This window comes from Venturia canescens, chromosome 1 (assembly GCF_019457755.1).
Source record: "Venturia canescens isolate UGA chromosome 1, ASM1945775v1, whole genome shotgun sequence".
NCBI lineage: Eukaryota > Metazoa > Arthropoda > Insecta > Hymenoptera > Ichneumonidae > Venturia > Venturia canescens.
In genome coordinates this window covers 16,859,943-16,885,548 of record NC_057421.1, presented here as the reverse complement: position 1 = coordinate 16,885,548, position 25,606 = coordinate 16,859,943, and the positions used below count along the sequence as shown (strand labels likewise).

Genomic DNA, 25,606 nt, shown 5'->3' with positions numbered 1-25,606 from the left:
CTAATTAATAAGTGAACATTTAAAAGTAAATAAAATGAGAATCTCTGAAGTGGAAAGTTGAAAAAGGGAAAAATGAAAGGGACCAGTGGGACTTGAAGCGATTTATCGTGATTCAAATGATTCCGTAATATAAACTGTACCGTGAACCATTTAACTCGAGGATTTTAGTGCGGAATTGTCATCGCAGCGAAACGTAATTCTCATCAGTTCAGTGCGTAAATGTTTCCTTATTCGAATCGTATTTGTGTCAGAGCTTAAGCACATATCAGTATTCATAAAGTAAACTCACCGTACGACCACCCAACGACCTCGCCGTTTCTCAGATTTTCCGTTCTCAACCAGTCCTCGAGAGGCCTGAAATATTCCCGAAGTGCGCTTCCGTCCAATCTGAATTCACCGGTCGCTTCCTGCAGCGTGTCTTGCCACGGTCTCGAAGATCCTTTCTCCATTAATCTTCTGCAAAAGTGAAAACCTCATTGTGAACTTTGGCCCTCAACAAAAGTAGAATCGTCTATACAACTAAGAAATCACCAATACTTCAATCCACTTATTTGCATTCTAAGAATATTCGCATCCAACAAAACATTGTAACCGCGATTTGGCCGATTGTCTACTGAATAAAAACGACTGTAAGACACATTCGTTCCGCCCGATATTTCTCATTTTATCTAGAAAAGCATCGATTCGACTTGGATCATCGAATTCGAAGTGGGTCGTGATTGGTGAAAAACACGGAGGTGGGAGAGATTCGGTGACAAGCAAAGGTGACTCCACTAAAGAAGAGTCCAAACGCTGAAACGCGAATCCTTCCGAATTTACGTTCATCAATAAACATAAATAAGGCAGCGAGCAGTATAAGACTGCTATAAAACAGAGTGTAGCTCAGAATTGTAAAGAACGTAGAGATACCGAGAAAACCACAGATAATTTACGAATGCGTCGGAATGATAATTAAGGTTCTTACGAGCAATTAGTAAGTCCAGGATAATTAATTGGGAGTGCGAAGTTGATGGTATTCTGGCTCGGATCAATGCGGGTAGTGGGACATTGACAAAAATGGTGGTCCCGGTTTCGTTGTGCAAATACACTCGTACACGTTTATTCATAAAACGCGTGCTGACTCGTGTGCTGTACGAGAGCAAAGAAAGGAAAAAATACGAGAGAAACAGCGATATATGTACGGCGTAACGCCTTTGGCGGTTGAACATGACTCACAGGGGGCCCAATGGCACATTATTACATCGACGTGACCCCTCTCATGCACTTGAACTTTCGAAGGTCTCTTACAGTATATAGCACAAGTATTTTTCTTGCATGCTAACACTTCACCTGCTTTTATACGTGTCAAATGGATTTTAATGTTTATATATATCATTGTAAATATGCATAATGCACCGCATGCATAACTTAGTGTATACAGAGCTATGGAAAGTACGAGTAATACAAATTGGAGTTGGTTTTGCTGTCACCATCCGGAGGCACGACTGGTAGATCTGTTACGTCGCCTCGGGGATGCTACGACCTGGACCTAGTCGCTCCCGACGTATTCAGCTCTCACTAGCTGCTCTACTCGCCGTATAATTTTTCAACGTTGCGCGCTCTAGTGGGAGAGAGACGGACGGGAGGATGAAAGGAGAGATGGAAGATCGCTCAATTAGCTTTCTTACTTGTAAGTGTAATTTCACTTTGAAATATTCACGGGTTTAGGGGTACTCCGAATGAAAATTCCAAAAATGGTCAAAGAAAAATGAAAAATAGAAAAATCGTGAAACAGAAGAAAGAATTTTAACGATGGAAAGAGACTGAAGAATTCAAAAATTCACGTTGACAATCCACGGGAGAGAGGAGGCCGAGAAAACAACTGTTTTTTCTCACGATAATTGCACGCACTTTCATGGCTTTGTGAATTAATTAATGGACTAACGTGCCACGAGTGTCATTCTCCGTGTCCATTTATTTCGAGAATAAATGCTACGAAAGTGAGAGTTTAAAAAACCACTTCGGTTCGTACAAGATCAAAGTGTGTCAACGTCTTTTTTTGAGTGGGAAATCACACTACAATTTCCCCACGAAATTTACTGCTCCGCGAATGTGTTGCGTCTCCGTCGCTGAGTCGTCTTCGAATTTTTAAACGTTTGCGCTGCTCTCGTCCAAATTTTATCCTCCTCTAATGACATAATGCGAAGACCCGCGGATTTCATATCCTCAAACTTCTTTTCCCTGATTTTCTCTTCATTCGTGCTCCCCAAAATTATTTTTTATCGACCGAAATTAGACGTATGTTCTTCGATCTTGAGCATGAATGAACACACCTCGTCGAGTCAGAGTCATGTATAAATATACCTGCTAATATTTGCATAACACGTGGATGACTGTGCCTCGAATGTCTTTCGTAAGAGCAGCCGCGGATGAAAAGTTTATTATGTATGTAAGACATCGTCGCGAGACGGCTGCGCTGCATGTTCCATGCATTTTTCAGTATCCTCGCAGTATTTTTGACAGTCTAGTTTATGCATGTGTTTTCGTGCATAAATATGTGTATATACTTATGTAACGTACATATGTGCAGTTAAATATGTGAAGGACTCGCTTCCCTGCTGTCTGGACATTTATGTAGTCATGTATACAAAATAAAGTCAAATAAAGTATGAAATGTATTTATTAAAATCAATAAAATGAGAAGGGAAATTGAAAGATGAGTTAATTGTTATAGCTGAATATTTCACACGCTTCGAGCGAATATTGTGAAGAACAATATTCTGTGCACAGCTGCGTTGTAAAACTTGAGGGAAGTGGAGCGAAATATATTTTTTCGTGAAGTATATTGACAACGAAAAAAGATAATCGTTAAATTAAGTTTCCGTTCATTGGCGGTTTTTACAGGTTGTTCCTTTCTATCGACACAGTCGCCGATTAATAAGCATTTCGTGAGCCTCATTTATCTCAGAACGATACATTTCCTGATTTGTGTAATGCATGCATTAGGATAGCTTTTGCCAGGTGCGGAAAGAAGTGGACGTATCGATTCGTGAGAAAAGATCGAACGAGGCTAGATGAAAATAATTATCGCATGTGCGGTATCGCCGCTCGTAATTGATCGAACTTGCCGGGAGTTTCCGGTGACGGAAAAGGCGATTGGGACCCGGGCTTTCCTGCGTCCCTTTCAACTCAAGAGTTAACGTCGATATTCATTTTTTAAATAACTTCATTCATGCTCGTTATTAAATTCTATTTCGAATGCTTAGAACAGAATATTGTGACACGGACTCAGGACCATTTTCAGGTGGAACGATAAAAATGATCAGCGAAAATGTTCGTTGAATATTTCGAAGGGAACTTCAATCACTTTGCTCTCGTAAACAAGATATCTATCTGAATAAGTGCAAGAGAGTTTGTTCTCTGAATGTACGTTTTGTCTGAGGAATCATCGAGCGAATTGTACGCCTACAAACGCGCGTGTGAGGCGTGCAAGGAGCTTTCGTAATCACACAAGGGACAAGAAGGAGCTGCTAAGTCCGGGATCACTTGGTAAAACAAACTGCTAAACTCGACGGTGTGTCTCTGGATCTGAGGCGAGTTTACGATCGTCGTCTGTTCTGTTACAGGAAGAGTGCAACTTGCGCCGGTACTAAGAGGCACCTATGCAGCAAATATCCTACGCTGAGCTATTATGTGTATGTGTAAATACATATCATGGGTGTTTTATTTGTAAAAACATATGAAACCAAAGTTACGTACATGTTTTCCAGGCCCGAGTTCTCTTTATGGCATTTCCCAGTGTGATCTCGCGTGACAAGCGATTGGAATGTTTTTTTTCACTCACTTTTTCGTTACCTTTTTTCACGATATGATGTGCGAATGTTGGTATAGCGATTAAATGAATTGAGCGATACATTTTCTTGGCAACTTTCTGCACGGAGTGACGAAGCTCCGTCCAACCATATCGACGAACAAATTGTGCGTTTCCCGCTCGGCTGGGAAACGCAAAATGCTTCTATTTTTCATGCCATTTCCCTTAGTCCAGTGACTCTCGTTCATTTTTGATATTTCTCCACTGCGTACGGGTGGTAAGACGATTTAAGGGAGTTTTCGGGTTCAGGGAGTTTTCAATTTTTCCTCCTACTTTCGCGCATGGGTAGTTTTACACAAACAAATGTTCACCTGATGGGAAAACCTGGGAGAAAGGAGTTCAAGAGAAAAGCCGAATTTATGGGATTTTTGTGACTAGCAAAGGAGCCAAAACTGACTTTCGGAGACAATCTTCAGGAATTTTACGAGAGCGTTTGAAAATTGTTTCGAATAATCTTCGATAAATTTTCGTGGACTTCGCAACGGTTTCAAACTCCGCGAATAAATTTTCAAGTAGAAAAGCTCCGGCTTAGAAAACGAATTGTTCGTTGTTGGAAGAGCCGAGTTCGGGCTCGAGCATCGGCGCCAAACCTTCAAATTATATGATCGAAATACAAGAAAGCGAAGTATAAACAGGAGAAGTAGAAAAAATGTCACAACTCGTTATTTGTTGGGAACTTGGAAATCGTTCGTGTTCCGCGATGCATGAAAAAGTAAGGTGCATAAAAAAGGGAATGCATCGAACTGACGGAGAACTCGGTGTTCCCGATACGAGTGCTTGCCAATAAGATCGCAGAAATGTATGTATGTCAAATGACGTTTTTTATTGTGTCTGTGAGTCAACTGGATTAATAAAAAACACCGAAGGTGATTGTCACGCTTGCGATAATTGGTCATCTGTATATCATTGAATAAAATGGATTTAGAATGGAACAGAAATTCAATAATTCATTCCGAGCCTCGCCTTAATGTATTCGCAAAATTTGAGAAACAAAAGTGCGAGGTTGCCTAAAAAAAGCGATAAAATTTATTCGAAATTTAAATTTAGCAGTATTTCGAACAATTTCGTCTTTTCCAAGTATCATCATCGACCCGTGGGATGTAATACAAATCAATCGTTATTGGATAGCACGCAACACGAAGGCAGAGTACATTGAAGACGAGAACGGTACCTGGCCTACTCGCAACGCTGGAAACTTTTGCCTTCGGTTACGGTGCAACGATCGCCCTACTAAATTCAACGTCTGCATACTCCATAAAGTACCTGTACATAGGTATTTACAAGTTGTATATGAGAATATGTGCATTAGATGTATTGCGGAGTGACACAGAGCGTGCACACGAGTTGCGTCACTGCAATCTCGGACGAACGCGAGAGTGTAACGAGCGAATACCCTTATAAACTGCCCTCGATCGAAAAACCTTAATTACTATACGGTACGCGAAGCGAGGAAATAAATTCATTATTCCGCATGCAGTGAGCGAATTTTAGGTCGTAGTTGACACGTGAAATAAAATTGTGCATTAGTTTTTTGGTACTCTAATTTTCATTGTCATTCCTTAAGGTTCATAGATATTGAAGATCATTGTGGAAAAAGCAATCGTTTGGTGGACACGATTTTTTAAACGTCACTACGCATCAATCGTAGAAATAAACATTCAAAATAAACTGAAAAATTGCATTTTTTTTAAGTGAGAAAATAAGATCATTCCACTTCGTTAACGTACTAATGGGCCGACAAGGAAAAAGACGTTCCCTGTACCACGTGAAACGGAGACTTCCATGACTTGGGCTCTTATGATTGTCAGCAGCCTTCATTCTCACGTGCTTGTATATACGTGCACGTCTCCATGTAGATGCAGAAACAGTGTAAAAACAGCATGGAACACGAACTCTTGTTCCTTTGCGATGGGAAAGAATTGACATGAGAATCTTTTGTATATGCGAGCGTGTACTCTATTAGGGAATGAAAACGAAAGGTAATAGAGCCCCGTGCATGTTAATGTTAAAACGAATTTTCACACACGGATGAGTTTGTGATAATTCGGGCCACGAATCCTACCGATGTTACCAGGCTTCAAAAAAGTGGCGATCTTTTTTCCACGGTGCAGTTTGTAGAAAAACATCAATTTTTTCGACAATCTTATTTCTGAATCATATTCCCAGTACTATTCAGTCCAGACAAAATTCTGATGCTATTGACCCATCCCACTAGTTTGTCCCTAAACTCGACAGTATCGTCTGCTCCATATATTCACACGAATTCGCACATGATGTAAAAACCGTATAATATTGCGATGAAACTAAGTGAAAACAAACATCTTTCGAACAACGAGCCGAGGAAGAGTCTTAGACATGAAAATAAGACAATTTGATAAATTCGTTAAGAATGCGTGATAAATAATTCTCGACGAAACAATGGATGAGGTAAAAATGTAACAATCCTTAGTGGATACATGAATATCTGTGTATGGACTGCGCTATGCTTAAATCTATTTGTTTCACGATGACGTGCTCGGAGATTATTATGAGAGGCGTGGAAATAACCGTATACACACATTTATTATGGATACATGCTGTAATACCCACTAAGAAAGATCGTAATATTCATGTATTTTCGTCGAAATGATAATTCGTCGTGACACTCGGTGAGAAATATTGAAGCGAGTACATAACTCGAAATGTATTTTATTTCTTATCGAAACATCTCCCATTGAGTTCCCACTTCCATCGGGCCAGAAATGAATTCATTATTTTGAATAGAGTGGACGAAATATTTGCAAAATAAATTACTTTTTCGCTCATTTTTTTTCTACCACGAATTATTTACAATAAAAAATATACTGAAGTCGGTTTTCTGATTGGTTTATTCTTAAGTCGTAACGACATTATTTATGTCTGGACAAAAAAAAGAAAGAAATCAGTTGCAGACGGGTCTGATCGGTGCTCCACGTAAATAAGCATAAATTCGCTAATCGGGATGGAACGCGAATTGAAAAAATGGAGTACTTACTGGGAAATTGGAATTCTAGATCGAAAATGAATAAATATCAGAGAATTGCTACTATGAAAAAAAAAACGAATCCCCTTAGTGAGTACGATTTTAATCGATGATTTGTAAAAGCTGTCAGACGTGGACAATACTGAATGCGCGTTTAGAAATTATCTAGTGATAATATAGGAATTTACGAGTTTACGGAGAAAGAGATTTCTTTCTGCAAAGTGGTTAACCTTGAATCATAATATGCACAAAATGTCAAGAAGTTTCGATTAGTAATAAAGAATTTAAAGAAAGAATCAACGTTCAATCTAGTTGATTTTGTCGGAATGGATCGACGTGTGGAACTCTATAAATTTCGTCAAAATTCAGGAGTTTCGAGATAAAAAATTCCACAAATATTATCGATTCCGATCAGTTTATCGCCTTTCTTATGATTCGAAATTTGATTGAATTGGATCTCGAAGAAGATCCGGTTGCAAGAACTTGATCAGAATAGCTCGTTTCAGGTGAAATACTAACAATTCATCCGCATTCTTGGGGCTTTAATGGAACACTATTCGAAACTCGATCGCTTTTAATTACTGTATTTATCAGCCGGGCAGCTGTTTTTTTCGGAGGCTCATCGAAGACAAAAATCTGTATGTCAGATCCATTTAGGGTTTTATTAGTCGATATGAACCGGACCTAAAAATTCTTGTCTATTTTGAGCGCATAAATGACTTGGGTATGGAAATTTGAGTCACTGAAAACACTGTTGTGCGGGGGCAAAAAAAAATTGTGAAATATCATAAAAATAAGAGAACTGGCGTTGAGTTTTTTTTTTCTAATGGTTCGAAATAATTGAATCTTCTTCAATCAACAAGCAAAACAATTTCTCTCGTAGCGTCAGCTCTTTCCCAATTCTTTTGGTATTGAGTCATACAATTGTAAATGTTTATCACTCCGGCTTGACTGAAACGAGATAATATTTCATTCTCCACTCAAGTAAATAGGAAAATTTTGCCTCGTGAGTTTTTTGATTATAATTTACCAACAGGTCAGTTTAATTTCCCTCTCACTCGTCCAACTAGTGGTGGCCTATTACGAAGGTAGATTCTGGAACGAACGAACACAATTTACACTTTCAGGTGTACGATGTGTGTACATAATCCACGCAGACTTTATTATATCCTCAAATTAATGGATCGGATTATTTTTACTTTTTAAAATCTTAATTGGTGCACACTGTGAAATAAAAAACCATCAAATCATTAGAGTGAACATCATGAAATATTTGCAGCCGGAAAACACTCGTTCGAAATCCAAGAATGCATCAAACTTCAGCACCTTCCCAATCTAAGGTGCAATTAGGTCTTCAAAAAAAAAGATCGAATCCTAAAACAAAATTCGTTCCACGCAATGTTCAAATAGAAAAGTAATCCCTGGTGACTCCTCATTAGCATTTTTGCTCCTTTTTTCGTGTGACTAATGGAAAACGGAAACTGGCCAAACACTCGCAATGCTTGATCGAGTTCGCCGATGCTATTCCCGCAAAATACGTCATGGCTGTAGACATGCGCGCATAAATTTGAACGTGTGTGACATTTTCTGGTCAGACATCGTGGAAACCGTCAAGAAACCAACGAAATGATTATACACATTACGAGTACGTATGCATGGGAGTGATGATGAAAAGGAAAGGGTGTAATGGTACAAACGTGAATTGCGCTACAACCAAGTTATTTCCATTAGGTGGCATCGTCTTTCCCGAGTTTTGAGCGAGCGTTATCCTGCTACCCACTGCGATATAGTAGGATACGTGAAATAAGTTGGATAGTTAGCAACCCAGTCATAAACGCCCGGTAATTAACTAAAGTGTAGATTCTAATCCTATTTCATGTTACGAGAGCTTCGCGGTTCTGTCAGCCAGCGATCAGCTTAATTATTCGTGCGAAACATGAATTTGTATGCATGCAAAGATACGAGACGCGTTTACAATTAAGCTTTAGAATAAATGATTGTTAGTTTTCAATCACAACGAGTCATCGAATACGAATGATTGTCCAGTACTGATAACAATTTACAGAATCAATATAATTATACCACAGCCACTTACCCTAACACTCGACCAGCAGCTGGACTCCGATAAAAGTCACATCGATGCAAAGGTCGCCGTGGATCATCGAGGAATCTCTGTCCAGCAGCCTGACACAGTCCTCGATATAATTGAAACTGTAGAACCCCCGCGACGAAGTTTCTAGAACGAATAAATAAAAAAAAAACGTCATTTCATAATATTAATATTGATAGATAATGATTATTGCTTTATTTGACCTTATATGTGGTATTACAATCAGATTAAAAGTTGTGATTTCTTCATTTATATATATATTTTTTTTATTCCCAACGAGATATTCGTCGGAGTTACGTCAATGTTATTTAATTTAGTATGCGATTGGGCAAGCGATTTGTCACGGAATCACCTATCCACTGGTGTTCTTAATCACGATTCCTTTTTAGGTCACAGTTCGAGGGGATAACTGAGATAATGGTGCCTCGTAAGGAGCTTCGTTCTTCTATTCTATTATCGACTTTCAATTCATCATGAATAGGATTCTATTTCAATGCGGATTAAGAATATGCTGGAATCATTGTTGCTTCCATACACGAGCCCCGATCAATTTTCGTTCGATTATCATCTACTCGCGGTTGTTAGAAGTTTCGATATTATTCTTATAACCATCATTATCAATATTCATGTTATTATTGATGATATTGGATGTACCAAGGATGAGCCTTGACTCATATTCCTTCAGTGTCGATTCGAGATCAATGATGTATTAACTATTTATTTCTATGATATAATATAAATATATGCGAGTCTCAGCTGTTGTAAAGCATTGAAACTAAGTCAGACCTCATATTCAAATGAAGCATGCATCAGTCCTAGATTTAGCATAAGTTAGCGAAGCGAATCCACCCAATACATTTTACACCTTCGGCAACGATCCTATCCATATTTCGTGGATGCTCAACGTGATCGGCTCTCACAAGTGGTTCGTCGCCCTCATTGGGTAATATAAATTATGAGTGGAGACTGTTCTCAGAATTCTAAATTGATCAGGACTACTCTCTGTGTCTCTGTGTAAAGTGACGAATTATGTATCGCTCTCGAACGATACGTAAATCATTGAGTCTTGCGAATATACGAATCCATTAAGTCACTTGATAATTCGGCAATAAAGTGAAAGCAATCATTGCGAAAATCAGCTCGGGATCGTATTTTAACGCATTTCCGATCATCGTCCAGTTGATCCTGATCCAGAAAACTTTCTTCTTTTTCCGAAACATTATTATTCGCGAGGAATCAATTTTGAATCGATGATCCAATAGAATTTATTCGTATAATTATTGAAAACTTGTTATTTTGTGTGAGCATAGAGATCAATTTCACTCAATTACTTTCAAAGAGCACAAACTATCACAAAATGAGGAAATGCCATCACGGTTACTAGTGATCGATATTATTGACGACGATCCATCCTTGAAGAATCAAAACTCAACAAATATAACGTACGAAAGATGACGACTTAACATGTAACGCAGGAACAGACACGGACGTAAGTAGGTAAGTTTCTCCATGTATCTCTCTCATGGCGAGCAGCACTTTGCGTCCTTTACGTAATAAACTGTCCGCTCGATACTCCTGAACGCTGTTGCGCGCGCGCGCGCGACTTGCTTCGTGAATTACAGCTCGATATTACAGCCGTTTTGCGTACACCGGCAGCTAGTAAGTAAAAGCCCCTAAAGTTGCCTTACAATAGGGAACAATTAGTTCAAGATCGGACCCACCGGTCCTCATTGATTGATACGAAGATCGGAAGTATTCATGATGCGAGTTCAAAATGGCATTCTAGAACGTGAGTTCAAATTCTAGAAATTGATTTGACTATCTGGAATCTTAGTTCTGCTCTCATAGATTTTGCATTAGATTTAAACGATACTCCGGTTCATTGGCATTTCTCAATAGAACTTCGGGTCTGGAAGACTGAAATGTTAATGTCGTGAGAGTCGGATGTGATTCTCTTCTGGGTTCATTTTCGTTTTGTTAAGGTATTCTTGATCTACCGCACTTTGGCTGTCCTGCAGGAATTCAGACATCGGTGAATCCAAGGAAATAAAAGTTTTGTAAATGATGTATTAACGTCGAGCTCGAACCTGCGTGATTGTCTGAATCCATGATTACGGCCGAACGGTACATCTATCCGCATGCATGGATGTGGATTAGCCCATATATGCGTACATACGTCATAGTGTGTATGTAAGAATGCATGGTTACGTTGGAAAAGGAACAGGGCACAAAATCGAGTCAGAGAATCGTGACGAGTAGCCGCATGTCCCAAGGGGGAGTGGTGGACGATTGGTGGTTGGTTGTATGTATGCTTATTTTCTTATGTGTTGGTCACGTAAACAGGGATCGGTGGTACGAACAAAGAAAGGCGGGGGTATGAGGCGCCTGGGCCTCACCGAGAAGGCGAAAGTGTGCCGTGTATATAAGGCCTCGAACGAGCGACAATCAGCATCCAGTTCACTCCTGGACGTACCCGGAACATCGCGAAAGCAAAAAATGAGAAGCTTGGTACGTTTTGCGAATATATAACCGTCACACGAGTCGGCGATCCTATTATTACGCAATATATACGCTGAACTGCGGGGTGGTAGCTTGGTCTGAAAAGTTTATACGAATCGACGATTCCACACGGATCCTGCGGTCGGAAAAACTTTAAATCCAAAAGAAAAAAAAATCGTAACGGTTTAACGCGAAATTTCTCCCTTAAAGCTTCGTGTGCTACGTTTTTTTTTTGCGCGTGAGATCAGAATCACATTTCCATTCAAATTTCGGTCAAAATCGTCATTGAAGTTCTTCGGTAAACGATCGACAGTGTTTTCTTCACTGACTCGTCATGATTGTGGATTTAACAACACCACGAAGCATTGAAGCGTTCCGCAAAGCGTGGAACGAGCCTACGCGTATCCATAAATTTTTGCAATTCTTTAGTTTTAAATGAAAAAAATTAATCGTTGATCGAGGCTTTTAGTTTGAATTTTCTTCAGCGTTAACTAACCAGCCCAAGCATTAGTCTTACGTTGTTTGATCTCGGTGTTTTCAGCTCTACTTGGGGCTGGTGGCCCTTTTGGTCCAGGCGGCATTCGCAGGCGAGGAGAGTAAGCCAGCCGAAGAGACGAAGGCTGAGGCTTCGAGCTCGACGAAGAAACAGGACAAGCGCGGAATCCTGGGACTGGGTTACGGTTACGGTTACGACGTTGGTGGTTACGACATAGGCAGTGGTTCCTCTCACGGGCCCCACTCGGGAGGTTACGACTTCGGTCACTACGACGGTGGTTACGGGGGTGGTTACGATGGTGAGCATCATGTTAAAACCGTGACAGTTGTGAAGAACGTAGCTGTGCCATATCCGGTTGAAAAGCACGTACCATATCCGGTTGAGAAGCACGTACCGTATCCAGTTAAGGTACCCGTACCACAGCCGTACCCGGTTGAGAAGCATGTACCGTATCCGGTTAAGGTCTACGTTAAAGTGCCTGTCCACGTGCCACAACCGTACCCCGTAGAGAAGAAGGTGCCGTACCCGGTTCATGTACCAGTCGATCGTCCTTACCCCGTCAAAGTCCTCGTACCCCAGCCGTACCCGGTTGAGAAACGCGTGCCCTATCCAGTCAAGGTTCCCGTGCCACAACCTTACCCAGTTGAAAAACACGTTCCATACCCAGTGAAAGTCCCAGTTCACGTACCCCAACCTTACCCAGTTGAGAAGCTCGTTCCCTACCCGGTCAAGGTTAACGTTGACAGACCATACCCAGTCGCAGTACCGAAACCATATCCCATCCACATTGAAAAACCCGTTCCCTACCCCGTCGATAGACCGGTTCCTTACCCCGTAAAAGTACCAGTCGACAGACCTTACCCCGTCCATGTTGAGAAACACGTACCAGTTCCGGTAAAAGTACCAGTTCCACAACCCTATCCAGTCGAAAAGCACATCCCCTATCCAGTCGAAAAGCCTGTGCCCTACCCCGTGAAAGTACCAGTCGACAGGCCCTACCCCGTTCACGTCGAGAAACACGTACCCGTACCAGTTGAAAAACCAGTACCATACCCAGTCAAAGTGCCCGTCGCGGTTCCCGTCCATTACGATCATCACCAACATCATGGTGGTTACGAACAGTACGGAGCCCCGTCCCACGGCTATGAGAGCTACGAAAGCTCCGGATACGAACACCATCACTAAGGGAACGTGGATCGTTGATGTGCTCGGTTAATAAACGCATTTCTTGTCGGGAACACAATAAACACGCTCATCAGGCCACACGATGACGACCATTACGACGGATCTCATCAGACGCTACAACATCTATCATCTGCCGAACAAGGGAGCACCGAGAGGAGAGTAACACATACGAAACGCAATAGCAACGGGTACAAACAAACAAACGAACCAACTAAATTTCACGCGCAATCACTTCAATGACCTGCGAATTATTTTTTATGTATTTTTATAGATTTATGTATGTGTATGTATTTCATATCTTCGTTTAACTTAATAATTGTATCGCTGTTATCATTTCGGTACGCGTTTACGACGGGAGATTGTTCATACTGTTGAGCCCTTCGTACGAGAGATAGCATTTTATACTGAAGAATAGAGCGAGGATATAGAATCCGTTTCTATTCCACGCTCGATCAGCATCCTCGTAATTATACGCTGATATAACACACGAAGGCTGCAACGTTTGTAACATCTTAAAATAACGCGTTTATCTTCAATTTGCCAATCTCTCTTTCGAATACGAAGTGGTGATCGACTACTCCGCGCGTATTATTTTCTTTGTTATTTTTCATATACGGCGCATACAGTTATAAACGGGGTCACTAAAAATTGGCCTTTTCGCTCGACAAGCACAAAGCGCAACCAGCCAAGTCTGTCCCTCCGGACTCTCAGCTCGAATGTTAAGATATTATTATTATTTTTATACGAGAACATAGGTACGCAATGGTAGACGCTCTTTCGTACCGTTAGCCGCAAAGAAAATGTGTATTTTTGTACGATACAGCAACAAGAGAAAAAAAATGTTTGAGACTATTAATTTGCGACTGGATTTTTTAACTAAAATGTTTCCTTCGTCAGCTCCTGCTTCTGAAATCGCCCTGCTAAACAATTCGTCAACTGAGACTTCTTTCGCGAATTCGTTCAGTTGAGAATTGTGGATCGAGAAATTTCATCGTAAGTAGGTCAACGAAAAAAAACGATAGAAAAAAGGAACTAACTTCCCTCGCATACAAATGATCTTTTCCCAATCCCCACAATTCTTCCTCGTGAGTCAACATTGTCACCCATGAACGAGAGAAATTTGCAACGAACGGTTTTCGTATTCGAAGATTCCTGTTGCCTCGTTTTCGCCCGAGTTCCTCCGCAGTAGCGGTAAATTATGCAACCGGTAATCAAGTGGGAGCGACGTACCAGAAGAAGGCTGAAAGTAAGAGTCCCTCGCGCCTTTCCTACTCTTCGCACTCTTCGGCATCGAACGCTCGCGTCGCTTCGACGTATAAAAACGAAAGGGAACGGACGTGCGAGTTCCGTTACTTTCAGGACTTTGTATATATACTTCTCTGTCCATCTCTCTCTCTCTCTCTCTCTCTCTGTTACTCTTTTTCCAGCGTCACTCACACTAAGTCAGTCTACTCGTTCAGCGATTTATGGCCTAACAATTGAAAATGTAGATGAGAGTGGCCTCGTCTCAAACCCAGATCGATACATCTCGATACCCAATTATAAATGCCATTCGTCATTTTAACACAAACAAACCACGTAATAATGTACTTTTTCAAACAGGAGAAAAGACGTTGGAAAATAGTGTCGCATCGTTTTACGTAACTTTTTATTTCATTGAAAATACATTTTACAGTATTTCACTTGAATAAAATGATTAGTTGTAAAATTGATATGGAATCGGACTCGAAAAATTGATGAAATAAAAACAATAACTTACGTTTTTATTGAAAAAAGAAACAAAAGGTTGCCGAAGATTTCTATGATGTGAAAAATTCACATCGCATATAAAAAGATCGCGATTGTGATTCATTTTTGTGTCAAAATCGATAATGAACCCCACTGAGTGCAGGCTGGTGAACTTTTAAGAGGCTTCTGTTCAAAATGACAAAATCCTTTCCTCGAAATCCTTCTTTAGTTCTCGTACAATGCTATTTGAAAATCTTATTACTTTGCTCAAATTTTGTGACAGTAAAAATCCTTCCATTATCAAGAATTGGATGTAAGGTAATACGTTGTAAAGAAACGTGGTACAAAACACTTTCTGCACGTCCTTAATTATTGAAACCTAATCACTCATGTTATATTCACATGATAAGTCTCGTGATAAGTAGAGTGGATAAAAAAAATCGACTTTATTTTTTTAGATAAGACACAGAAAAACCAGTTCTTAGACACCTCTAGAAAGTACTCACCAAAAATGAGCGTTATAATATTGAATAATTTTTTGAAAATCATATTTTCACTTCTGGAAATGATGATATGGTGAAAAAAATTATTTCCAGACAAAAGATAAGACGTAAGTTAGACGTAAGTTGTTCTATCAAATTGGACTCAAATTTTTATGAATATTCTCAAAATTCATGAATTGTATGGGTAAAATTAAAATAGTTGTTAAAAAATTGTTAAAATCGGTGCGCGTTGAGATTCGAATACGAATCTCAACATGCTAAACGGTTAAAGTAATCGATTAAAACCGAAGGTACCTTTTTTGTAGAGCGTTTAATTTCCTATGGATATAAGCCGTACTCATTTGACAATAATTATTTTTCAGTAAATAATCAAACTAAACATTAAAAAAAAAATTTCTAATAAATTCTTCAATCTTTAATCCCGAATATCTTATAAATGGTTAAGTTAGTGAAAAAAGTGTAAGAGGCCTGTTTGTAGAGCGTTCAATTTCCTACAAAAATATTAGCGTGGGATTGGTTTAACAATCGATTAAAGATGAAATATGATCACTTTTATATGAGATTGAAATGAAAATGGAAAACCGTGATGCGGAGGATCTTCTCCTGAATATTAAGAGCCCATTTTTAATGAGAACTTTCTAGAGGTGTTTAGGAACTAGTTTTTCTGTGCCTCATCAAAAAAAAAAATAAAGTCGATTTTTTTGACCCACCCTAATAATCAGCGTTACAAAATTTTTCAAATTTATATTCAGCCTTGAATAGAATATTAAATGTTTTCTTTTGCTTTCATCGAATGATCGTTGGGCTCAGAAAGTTTGCGTCAATTTTTGTGCAGGAGCACACAACGAAAATAGCGAATAAAAAAGTTTTTGAATATTAAAAAAATAATAATTCAATCGAGCATTTATTGAATTCTCTACGAATGGGTTTTTCTGTTTCGATCAATCTGGTTGTTGAATTATTTATAATTAAATTAATTTCCCCAAAAATACTACGACGACCACAGTGCCTGGAAAACCGTGTTTTTTTCTATTTGTTTTCATTGCAGCCTCATTCTTCATGCTATGAGTAAAATCGTGTCGATTTCACGAAAGAGAAAAAATAAGTAAGGTGCACATGCAATGCTGAGCACGGCGGACGATAATTGTATCTTGCATTCTGTGCATTTTTATCTCGACAAATCTTCTACATTGCAAATTATAATGGGCTTTTTAAAAGTATATCTTATTTTGAAATAGCATACGATTGTGTCCGGCATTTTTCTAGAAATTTTTCTAACAATTGAAGTGAATATTGATAAGAAAAAGCGACGTTCGAGATTCTACGACTCGTTTTTAGACTATTTTCAGCATCAAGTTTGTTCCCATGATCTTCGTCATTCAATAATAAAAGACTCGACGCATGGTGACGTTTGTTAAAAGTAGACAGATATTAATGACGAGTTACTTTCCACAAAGCCATTGACATTTGAGGTTTACAGCGTAACGTTAAAACTGAGGCTGTCCGGCATTTACAGTGCGTAGTTTCTTCCAATGTGAGAACTGTCAGGAGTGTTTTCCCTTTTATACACCCGCGCGACGAGCGAGAGTATCTTTCCAATTCGCTGACGGGGTAAAACGAGATTGTAAGGAAGGGGAGGCATCCATTACATCCAGTAATGTAAAAGCGTGAGTGTGTGGAATCTGTGAACTTGGGGAGACGTGCAATTGTTGTTGCACAGACTTTATCGATCTCACTCAACCGTGCGGACTCTCAACTCTACTCTTGTTCCCTGACCGTTGAGAACGATGCATCGTCACGAGGCATCTCGACGCTCGTACGGTAAGCTTTTTTACCAACTCGTTACGGTATGCACTCACTTTTAATAGCTCCGTCATATCTTGTCGTCCAAAAATTACGTACAGTAAAAGCTGCTGAATAATCACAACACGGTGCTTTAGTAATGACTCTAATCCCGAATAAATACATTTTTTGACTTATCATCGTTCAATTCGATAAACGTTGCATCCCCATTAACTTCAAAACAAATCGTTGTACCCACAAATTAAAATTACTATTTGATATTGCTTATCATTTTAACGCTCTTTTCGATGTGGTGTCAGAGCAGTGATGTCCAAAAATAGTATCGAACAATACTCGTTACTTCGATACATTTGTATCGACAATCCATCGCTACTCGCAGTGAACAGCGAGGGACATTTCAATATCCGATACTTTCGTAGCGAGTAGCGGATTCGATCTCGATACTCGATACATTTGGAGCAAGTAGCGAAGAAATTTAGTTGCGAGTTTCGCTACATTTTTAGCTAGTATCGAGATTAAATTCGCTACTCGCTACAAAGATATCGAGTATCGAAATTCTCCTGGCTACTCGCTGCATATGTATCGAGTAGCGCCGGTTTGTTGGTACACATGTATCGAAATAGCAAAATAATATTCCGTACTAAATACATTTGTAGCGAGTATTACGTGTCTCGATACAAAGTAGGGAGACTTGGACATCACTGTGTCAGACATTTTTTTGTCTCATATTTATGCTCAATCGTCTATAATTTCGTTCTTAATCGATCAACTGGCAGGTTTTTTTTTTAATTCTAGTGTTGCTAAATTATTTAGAAAATTAGAAAATTATTCACCAAAATTACGGATCACATGGTTCTGAGGGTTTATAAGCCTGCCAATTTAGTTCTCGAATCAAGTTTTTATGTTACAACCGAAAAGTTAAAAGTCCAAATTAAAAAAATAAACATGCGCCATTTCGAGGCTGACGTTTGAATTTGATGTATTTATTCGTATCATTTTGTTCGATCATTCATTTGATATTTCATTTACATGATATACAAAATCAGTGAACGGGTTGAGACATTAAACGTACGCCAGGCGCCTGGCGGCAGGGCCGTGAACCCGGACAGCTGCCAAGCCTTGAAACTGTGGCCAGGACGGTACCGATTTGTCGGAAGTTAGATCGTATCCCGTAGTCAAACGACAAGGTAGTGTTCAACCCATGTGCATTCTCACTAATCGTTTAACGTCTTGGTAAATTTAATGGGCGTACCGGAGCCACAGTTTAGTCCATAAAGTTTGTATTGTAACGTTGCTGGTCTATTACTACAGTAGTAAACTAGCTTAATCCATTCGCGTACTAGGCTGGTATGTTAAACGGCGTAGATTTATTCTGCACTACGAATTAAATCGTTCGCGTGACAAAATTGATGTTCAACCGTTGTTTTCGGGCTGTAACACGCTCTCAAAGAGGGTTGCGTGCTGGGCGTGAAAATTTCTTTGTACTCTCAAGTGTTTCGATAGCAATTTCAGTATGTATGGAAGTTTGACGAATCTTTATGAACTGCATTCTGAATGAAGACAAATGAAAATCATCTAAAGTGGAAAATAGTCGATGGCAACTTTCACATGAATTTTGACGTGTAGGTTTCGTTGCAAAAAAGAAAACTAACATCCGTTCCCACTGATTATCTCACTCAAGTTTTGATTGCTCCGATTAAAATGGGCTTAGATTATATGAGTCCTTACTCGACTCGTTATTGAATATTTTATGTTTCAACGTAAACTGGAATTAGGGCACGAATAAAAGATTAATTGATTGCCCATTGGCCATGAAAAATCGAATCGAATTTAGCTGTACATTGAAGGTGGTTTCAGTAATTTCCTATTGAAATTCATAGATCAATGGCTTAATGTATTTCCATTTTTTCATCGTATATACGAGAAAATTTAACTTGGGATTAATGTGAAAATTCCCATACATGAATGCGAGCATTTGAATATTTAAGAATGGCATATCTCGCTCGTAGATTATAAATGTTTTGCATAAATTAAGGCCTCGCACGCTCACCAATTTATTCAGGCTCGAACGAGATGGATGGGTCTTTCGCCAATTAGGAAATTCAATAGTGATCGCATGTATCTATCGAGCGTGTGGAAAAGCGAGCGTGGTTGTTTACTTCAGTAATAAAACACAGATGGATGCGCGCGTGCCGAAGCGGAATGAGATGTTTTACTTTCGAAGTATGTGGAGTTGCACGCTTTGAAAACGAGAGGGTCGTGGACCCTCCGAAGAATCTCATTGAATCTTGAAAATCATGAAAGCGAATTTCCCCACTTGTGCGACGTGAGACCAATTTGAGTTTCACGGTTTTTTCATCCAACGTGCTCGAAGAAAAGCCATTGGATCTCTACAATAGCGTGCATCCATATCCCCGATCTTGAGGTTGAAGAGTTTATGGGAGTGAGTGTAATATATAGAAGCAAAACGCTCGGGTGGCCCTCGTCAGTTGTTCGAGAGACTTCAGCCCAGTTGCGATAAATATTTTCGCCTATCATCTTTATCCCTGTTAATAAGTACAGTGAAATCAGTGCTTCGTGATAGCCATGGCACATGTGAGTGCTGCAAAATCCCATTGAATTAGAGGTGAATTTTTAGTGCGTATTATAAATATGGCAACAAACTTATTTTCAGAATCACGTGACAGTTATCTTAACATTTTTCGCGACGTATACTCTCAGTGCAACGGGATGGCCCAACTCGTATACCTGCAGTTACGACAAGTATCCAAACATTCGATGCATTTTCACCAATCCACGAATGCAGGAACGCTCAGGATATCACACAATAGATCCTAATGATCTCGAGGATCCGAACGTTGGTATGTTTCTTCGAGCTATAAACTGGAGCTTGGTTTTCATTTAATTAGAATTTCTGTAATCACCACTTCAAAGCTTATTAAAAAGGTTCAATGCCCGTGGAAGAGGTTCATTATAATGATGATGCAGTGTCTTCATGGATTAAGATGTCATGAAAGACGCTCAGGTAGCCATCACCAACGGTTTGACGTATAAAATATTTAATTAGTGTATAAGCGAAAATGCTTTGGAATTGACAACTTTCTAAAAAAAAATTGAGTGTCTTCCTCGTTTTGTATTAGTGCAGTTTTCAGGTAGCTGCACTAATTTGCAGTCAGAATATCTCCCTTTTGTATCTTCATGCAAGAGGAATCCTCTAGACGCGTGTCGAGACGTCCAAAGATTGCAAGATTTACAGCAATTATGGATCAGCAAGCCTCACTGTCATTTTCTACATCCCCACAAAGAGTTCTGAGAATACAAATCGTTTGTGATTCGTCTGTGCTAAATCACCTTCCTTGATAAGCTTCCATGAATAATGCTATACGTGAGGATATCTCACCTGTTAAAATACTTAATCCACAATAATGCTCTCGCTTTCATACGTTGTTCGTAGGTGTGTTGCGAGCCGAGGATTTGGAGGATTACCATCGAGGACTCGAGGCGATGGATTTGAGCGGATTGCAGATGCAAGTAAAGACCGATATCGGAGGCGATTTGCAGACGGGGGCAGACGATAGCGGAAGCGAAGGGGCTGAGTCGCAAGTTCTAGGTCACCACGTGCACGAAGATGTGCAAAAGACGGTTACGATAGTTAAGAATGTCGCAGTACCTTATCCCGTAGAGAAAACGATTCGCTATCCGGTTGTGAAGAGGAATTACTATCCCGTTAAAGTACCGGTAGTCCAGCCGTATCCGGTTGAAAAACAAATTCCATTTCCGGTCAAGGTGATGGTTAAAGTTCCAGTGAAAATTCCAAAACCTATACCGGTCTACAAAGAAGTACCGTACGCGGTGGAAGTCCCGGTCGAACGACCAGTGCCCTATAAAGTCTACATACCCGAGCCCTATCCAGTCGAGAGGAAAATTCATTATGAGGTTAAAGTTCCAGTGCCGGAACCATTCCCGATCGAACGAAAGATACCGGTACCGGTGAAGGTCCATGAGCCTGTTTTGCAACCGTTTCCAGTGGAAAAGCCGTTGCCTTATCCGGTCGAAGTGAAGGTCGATAGACCGGTAGCTGTAGAAGTAGAGAAGCCCTATCCAGTTCCAATCACAAAACCGGTGCCGTACCCGGTGTATAATCCAAGACCAGTACCAGTCGAAGTTAAGGTTGACAGACCGTACCCAGTGCCGGTCGTCAAACACGTTCCGTATGAGGTCAAAGTACCGGTACCACAACCGTATCCAGTCGAAAAAGAAGTGCCCTTTCCGGTGGTCAAGCCTGTGCCGTATCCGGTCGAGGTCCCTGTTGAGAGACCTTATCCAGTTCATGTAGAAAAGCACGTGCCTTACACCGTCGAAAAGAAGGTCCCTTATCCGGTCGACGTCCCGGTTCCTGTTGTCGATTATCACCATAGTTCAGCTTCCGATTCTGAAGACTTTCAAGGCGATCAGCCCCCGAAGGAATCTGACAAACGTCACGAACCTCCAGGATCAAAAAAGGAAAAAGAAGAAACTTCCACGCAGAATTCAGAGAAGAGTGAATGAAGCTGATGGCTACTCGACTGACGCAGGTTGCAAGCGGGTTGCAGGCCAGCAGGCGTTCACGGAGGCAAGCAAACCATGAAAGTGAATCTTAGCTCGGCCCCTGAAGAACTGATTCTTACCGACTCCGGTGCATGTCGTATCGAGCAACCGAAACAATATCCACCGACATGCAAACCTGGCTTCGTTTTCACAAATACTTTCATCATGTTCATGTGCTCGGATGTTGTACAATAATGTAGCGATATTAATCATAAAATTCTTTTTTTTTTACTACGTTTAAGAATGACCTGCATACATAGATTCTAGTCAAAACCAGCGGTAGGACATGCCAACTGTTATTCCCGTCATTAGTTTTTTTTTTCATTCTACAGAACTTATGGTATTTTGTTCTTAACTTTTTTTCTCGGTGTTATTATCACGAGGCGCAAAAAAGATGCACAAGATTTTTCTTGCCCAGGCATCTGTTATGGAATCATGAGATTTTACGGTCTTCGAGAAAGTACCAGATTGAAACTCTCGTTTCCCTGCAGCTGTACCCACGTGTACCAGGTACAATGCCACATTGTAGAGTGTTAACGATTTTTAAAGAAATGAAGATTTTGGAGCAGGAGTATTTACTGAGAAGACGATATCGATTTACAGGATTCTTTGATCTTTCTTTCTTCCTGTTCCCTTCGACTTCTTAGTTAAGTTTCTTGTTGTTTCGTTGTTCTTCTTTCTCCGTAGAATGAAACGACTATCGATAACACACAAGGAAATGAAAATATAAAGACTTCTCGAAAGAATGGGGCAGCTGAAGTATAGAATTTGTAAAGAATTTTCTGGTGCTAGTTTATTTTAAAATGGTCAATCTGTGCAATAGGAATGTGGAAAATTGCTCGGAACAAATGGGTCCAGATCTAACGGTGTTCAAATAAAAGCAAAGCAAGAAAGTCTATCGATTGACCAAAAGATAATTGTACAGTTGTTTTGACGTCTCGAATATTTTTTTGATCCAGGGAAAGTTCTGCCTTTGTCCTATAAATATAATGCTTGAAGTTTGTCAACTGGTATTCAGTTTACGGTGAGACACGGTTTTACTAACTTTGGGATAGATTTTTGCGATCTTCGTGATTTTAAAAATGACACGACACAACAAGGTTTGTCCTCATAATTTTATAGTTGATTTTAAATTCCAATATTCATTATTTACTTCAATTAACTTCTGCTAAATTGGATCAACGTTCATCTTTCGGTTTTAAATAAATTGATTTTAATCCATTCTTGGCCTAGTCTAAATCAGTCGATCTGATTGATAAGTTACAGAGCGATTTGATCCTTTGGAGTTGTCAAACACTATTGTAAAAAAATTGAAGATTGTTTTTTGTTGATCAAAACCTGAATCAAATAAACCACATTAAAAATCTGAATTGAATTGGTCACTCTCTAAAAATCTACTACGATATTTGTGAATCGCAAGGACATTTTTCCTGGCATAAACTCCCCGGGGAAATGCACGTCTAGTCTAATATGGCGAATATCATATTCATACGTTCTGGATAACACTGTGCACACTGGTGTGTCGTGTATTCTATAAATACAGGAGATCCGAGTGATAGCGTGTGCCTTTCTCTGGCTATACTTGATGGAGGGGAGTCAGGGGACGAAAAGGAAGGATCTCGAACGAGCAGCCGAGTTGGCGGTCGAGCGCGCCGCGGAACGAGCAGCGGAGAGGGCCGTAGAAAAGGCTCTCGAAAGTGGCAATAGCACCAGCGAGTCCGAAACGATACGAGAATCATATTCGAGTGTGAGGAAGTACGACAAGAGCTTGAAACTTCCGGAAACAGGATATACGCCCGCCCAGCGTCGGGAGTATGACAGAATTATGTTAGAACGCGAGGCAGCCGAGAAAGCATCAGCAGTTTTGAAGAGATCAATCATAGATGATGGATCTGACTCGAGTTACGAGTCCGGCATAGTCGATGCGGATCAAACTGCTGAGTCTCAACGTCAACGAGCGTATTATGAAAATCGATCGGGACTAAATTCAGGTTCTCCACGGCGGCGTTCCCGTGGCACGAGACAAATTCAACCTCGGGTCAAAGGTCAGAAGGACAGCCTTAAAAGGAACGAGAATCGAGTAGACAATTGGCAAAGAGTTCCGCCTGTGAGTGCCGATTCAGGATCTTAAGATTTCATCATTTTTCTGGAAAATTTTTGATTTTCAATCAAGGTCATGATCATTCATACTAATGACTGCTTTATGTTACCTTTATGGCAGGTATAGCTTTTGCAATCTCTGCTGTGACCTATCAAAATTACGTCAACCATCGAAGTTCCGAGGTCAATAACGCCGGAGATTGCTCCGTCATATTGATGGACACGTGCAAGCCGATCATGCCTAGATTCATCGGTTACTCCCTTCCAATGACTTTCCCATATGCATATATGTAGTGACACTGCGTCCTATCTTCGAGGCTTCAATCAAGTCTCAATTGTAGTCACGATATAGTCCAATGATTAGTTGATGCACTTTTTTGGACTCTGTACCCTATCGACTGAGCATCATTCGAAATTATGATAGACAATGTGCTGCTGGACATTTTGGCAACCTTAAAAAACTGTAGTCTAAATAAAGTTTTCTGGATGATCTGATAAAACCGTCATTGTTCCTAAATACCTCATTTGGATTCTAGTTAGTTCATACGTTCAATAGTGGTTCTATCAAACTAAAAAAAGGAGCTACATTCAAATCAAGATACTAAAAAAAAATAATAATAACAACGATCAAAAGGTTTGAAAAGCACAAAACTCAGTTTGAGAGAACAAATATTGAAGACCTTTCAAAGTTCGAAATGAAAAGTGGTCGAAAATGACAAACTCGAAAAGATTTAAAAAATCATTTTACTGGTAAGTGTAACTCGTTTAAGATTTTGACTTCCTCATCAATGTTACACGGTGTTAAGATAAGCAGTGTGCATGCGTACAAAAATCATTTTATGACAAAGCTGTGAAAAAAGTTTATTAGTTATCTTCGAAACGTCAAGGCGATAAAGTGATTGCAGCTAACAGAAATAAAAAAAATTATTACGATCATTATTACTCCTTTTCGCACTCAAGCAGCTTGAAGTTCCTAAAAACAAATACCGCCCATCGACTGATCGCAGTGAAACGTCTCTTTTTGCCCTACGGGCAGTCGGTAGTTAAAAGGCAAGTGATGAAAAATGGTGTTGAGAAAATTAAGCGAATGTAAGTATGAACTGGACGGTTTCAATAATCGGTTTTAAAGAAATGGACATATGCTGTCTTCATCAGCATCATCCGGAAGTGTGCGTAATCAATAATTCTGAAAAATAGTTAATGCTTTCACGTATATAAAATCCACAGTGGTATGAATTTTTTTTTATATCGCGCTAGACACTCGCCTTTCACTGAGCCAAAATAAGTGAACAAAAACAGTGAGTGTCGGCGGGAAAAATGTAAAAAGAGAAACAAATTCGGGAAACGTAAACAAATAAAAGTCCATCCTAGTAAAATAATCGATCATAAAATATTGAGCAGTTCCAACATGTTGTTAATTACAACTGGTAAACGAGTTTGGTATAAATAAACAAAACTGCTAACGAGCCACTTCGTGAAACTCGTTGTTTCCTCGATTATTTTCGAATATTCATGTAACGGAGGTACATTGTATTACTCAATGTAGAGTGTAGGAAGTGGACAGGTAGCCGCTATATCATTAGATTTAGTTGAAAGTAACGGATGGAAGCGCCGCAGGAATATCACGTCATCTGCGAGTTCATTTCAAATTACACTTTCACTGCTAGAGCGTATGTGTACTGTGTGCTTTGTACGAATAGAATAGACGATGTAGCGTTTGTGCTAACATGAACCCCGAGCGCAT

General features: G+C 39.9%; 3 protein-coding genes across 7 annotated transcripts in view; 2 read left to right on the top strand and 1 right to left on the bottom strand.

Moving 5' to 3' along the window:
* The window catches only part of LOC122409888 (angiotensin-converting enzyme Ance-3), a 44,051-nt gene that overhangs the window by 5,216 nt on the left and 13,229 nt on the right, over positions 1–25,606 (bottom strand). The window contains exons 11-12 of the mRNA XM_043417783.1: positions 8,947–9,087; positions 290–456 (exon numbers count right to left, since the gene is read on the bottom strand). Of these exons, the coding sequence (XP_043273718.1) occupies positions 290–456; positions 8,947–9,087 (308 nt within the window). The remainder of the gene's footprint in view (positions 1–289; positions 457–8,946; positions 9,088–25,606) is intronic.
* On the top strand, positions 11,164–13,997 carry LOC122409897 (proline-rich protein 4-like). Its single transcript, XM_043417795.1, has 2 exons — positions 11,164–11,469; positions 12,002–13,997. The coding sequence occupies exons 1-2, from the start codon at positions 11,266–11,268 to the stop codon at positions 13,139–13,141; spliced, it is 1,344 nt and encodes a 447-aa protein (XP_043273730.1). The 5' UTR covers positions 11,164–11,265; the 3' UTR covers positions 13,142–13,997.
* Positions 19,629–24,309, top strand: LOC122409903 (proline-rich protein 4-like). Of its 5 annotated transcripts, none has more exons than XR_006260789.1 (5): positions 19,629–19,770; positions 19,850–20,036; positions 20,630–22,862; positions 23,306–23,869; positions 23,984–24,309. XR_006260789.1 is itself a non-coding variant. In XM_043417813.1 (3 exons), the coding sequence occupies exons 1-3, from the start codon at positions 19,762–19,764 to the stop codon at positions 21,721–21,723; spliced, it is 1,290 nt and encodes a 429-aa protein (XP_043273748.1). In that variant the 5' UTR covers positions 19,629–19,761; the 3' UTR covers positions 21,724–23,109. The 5 variants fall into 5 exon arrangements, 1 of the variants encoding a protein (XP_043273748.1); XR_006260792.1 differs by having other exon boundaries at positions 19,673–19,801; positions 19,897–20,036; XR_006260791.1 differs by having other exon boundaries at positions 19,683–19,812; positions 19,897–20,036.

Excerpts from the sequence above, each read along its gene's own strand:
- LOC122409897 (XM_043417795.1), top strand. The coding sequence starts at position 11,266 with ATGTATGCTTATTTTCTTATGTGTTGGTCACGTAAACAGGGATCGGTG. Across the intron at positions 11,470-12,001 it reads AGCAAAAAATGAGAAGCTTG|CTCTACTTGGGGCTGGTGGC; the intron begins GTACGTTTTGCG and ends CGGTGTTTTCAG.
- LOC122409903 (XM_043417813.1), top strand. Across the intron at positions 20,037-20,629 it reads TCTCGAGGATCCGAACGTTG|GTGTGTTGCGAGCCGAGGAT; the intron begins GTATGTTTCTTC and ends CGTTGTTCGTAG.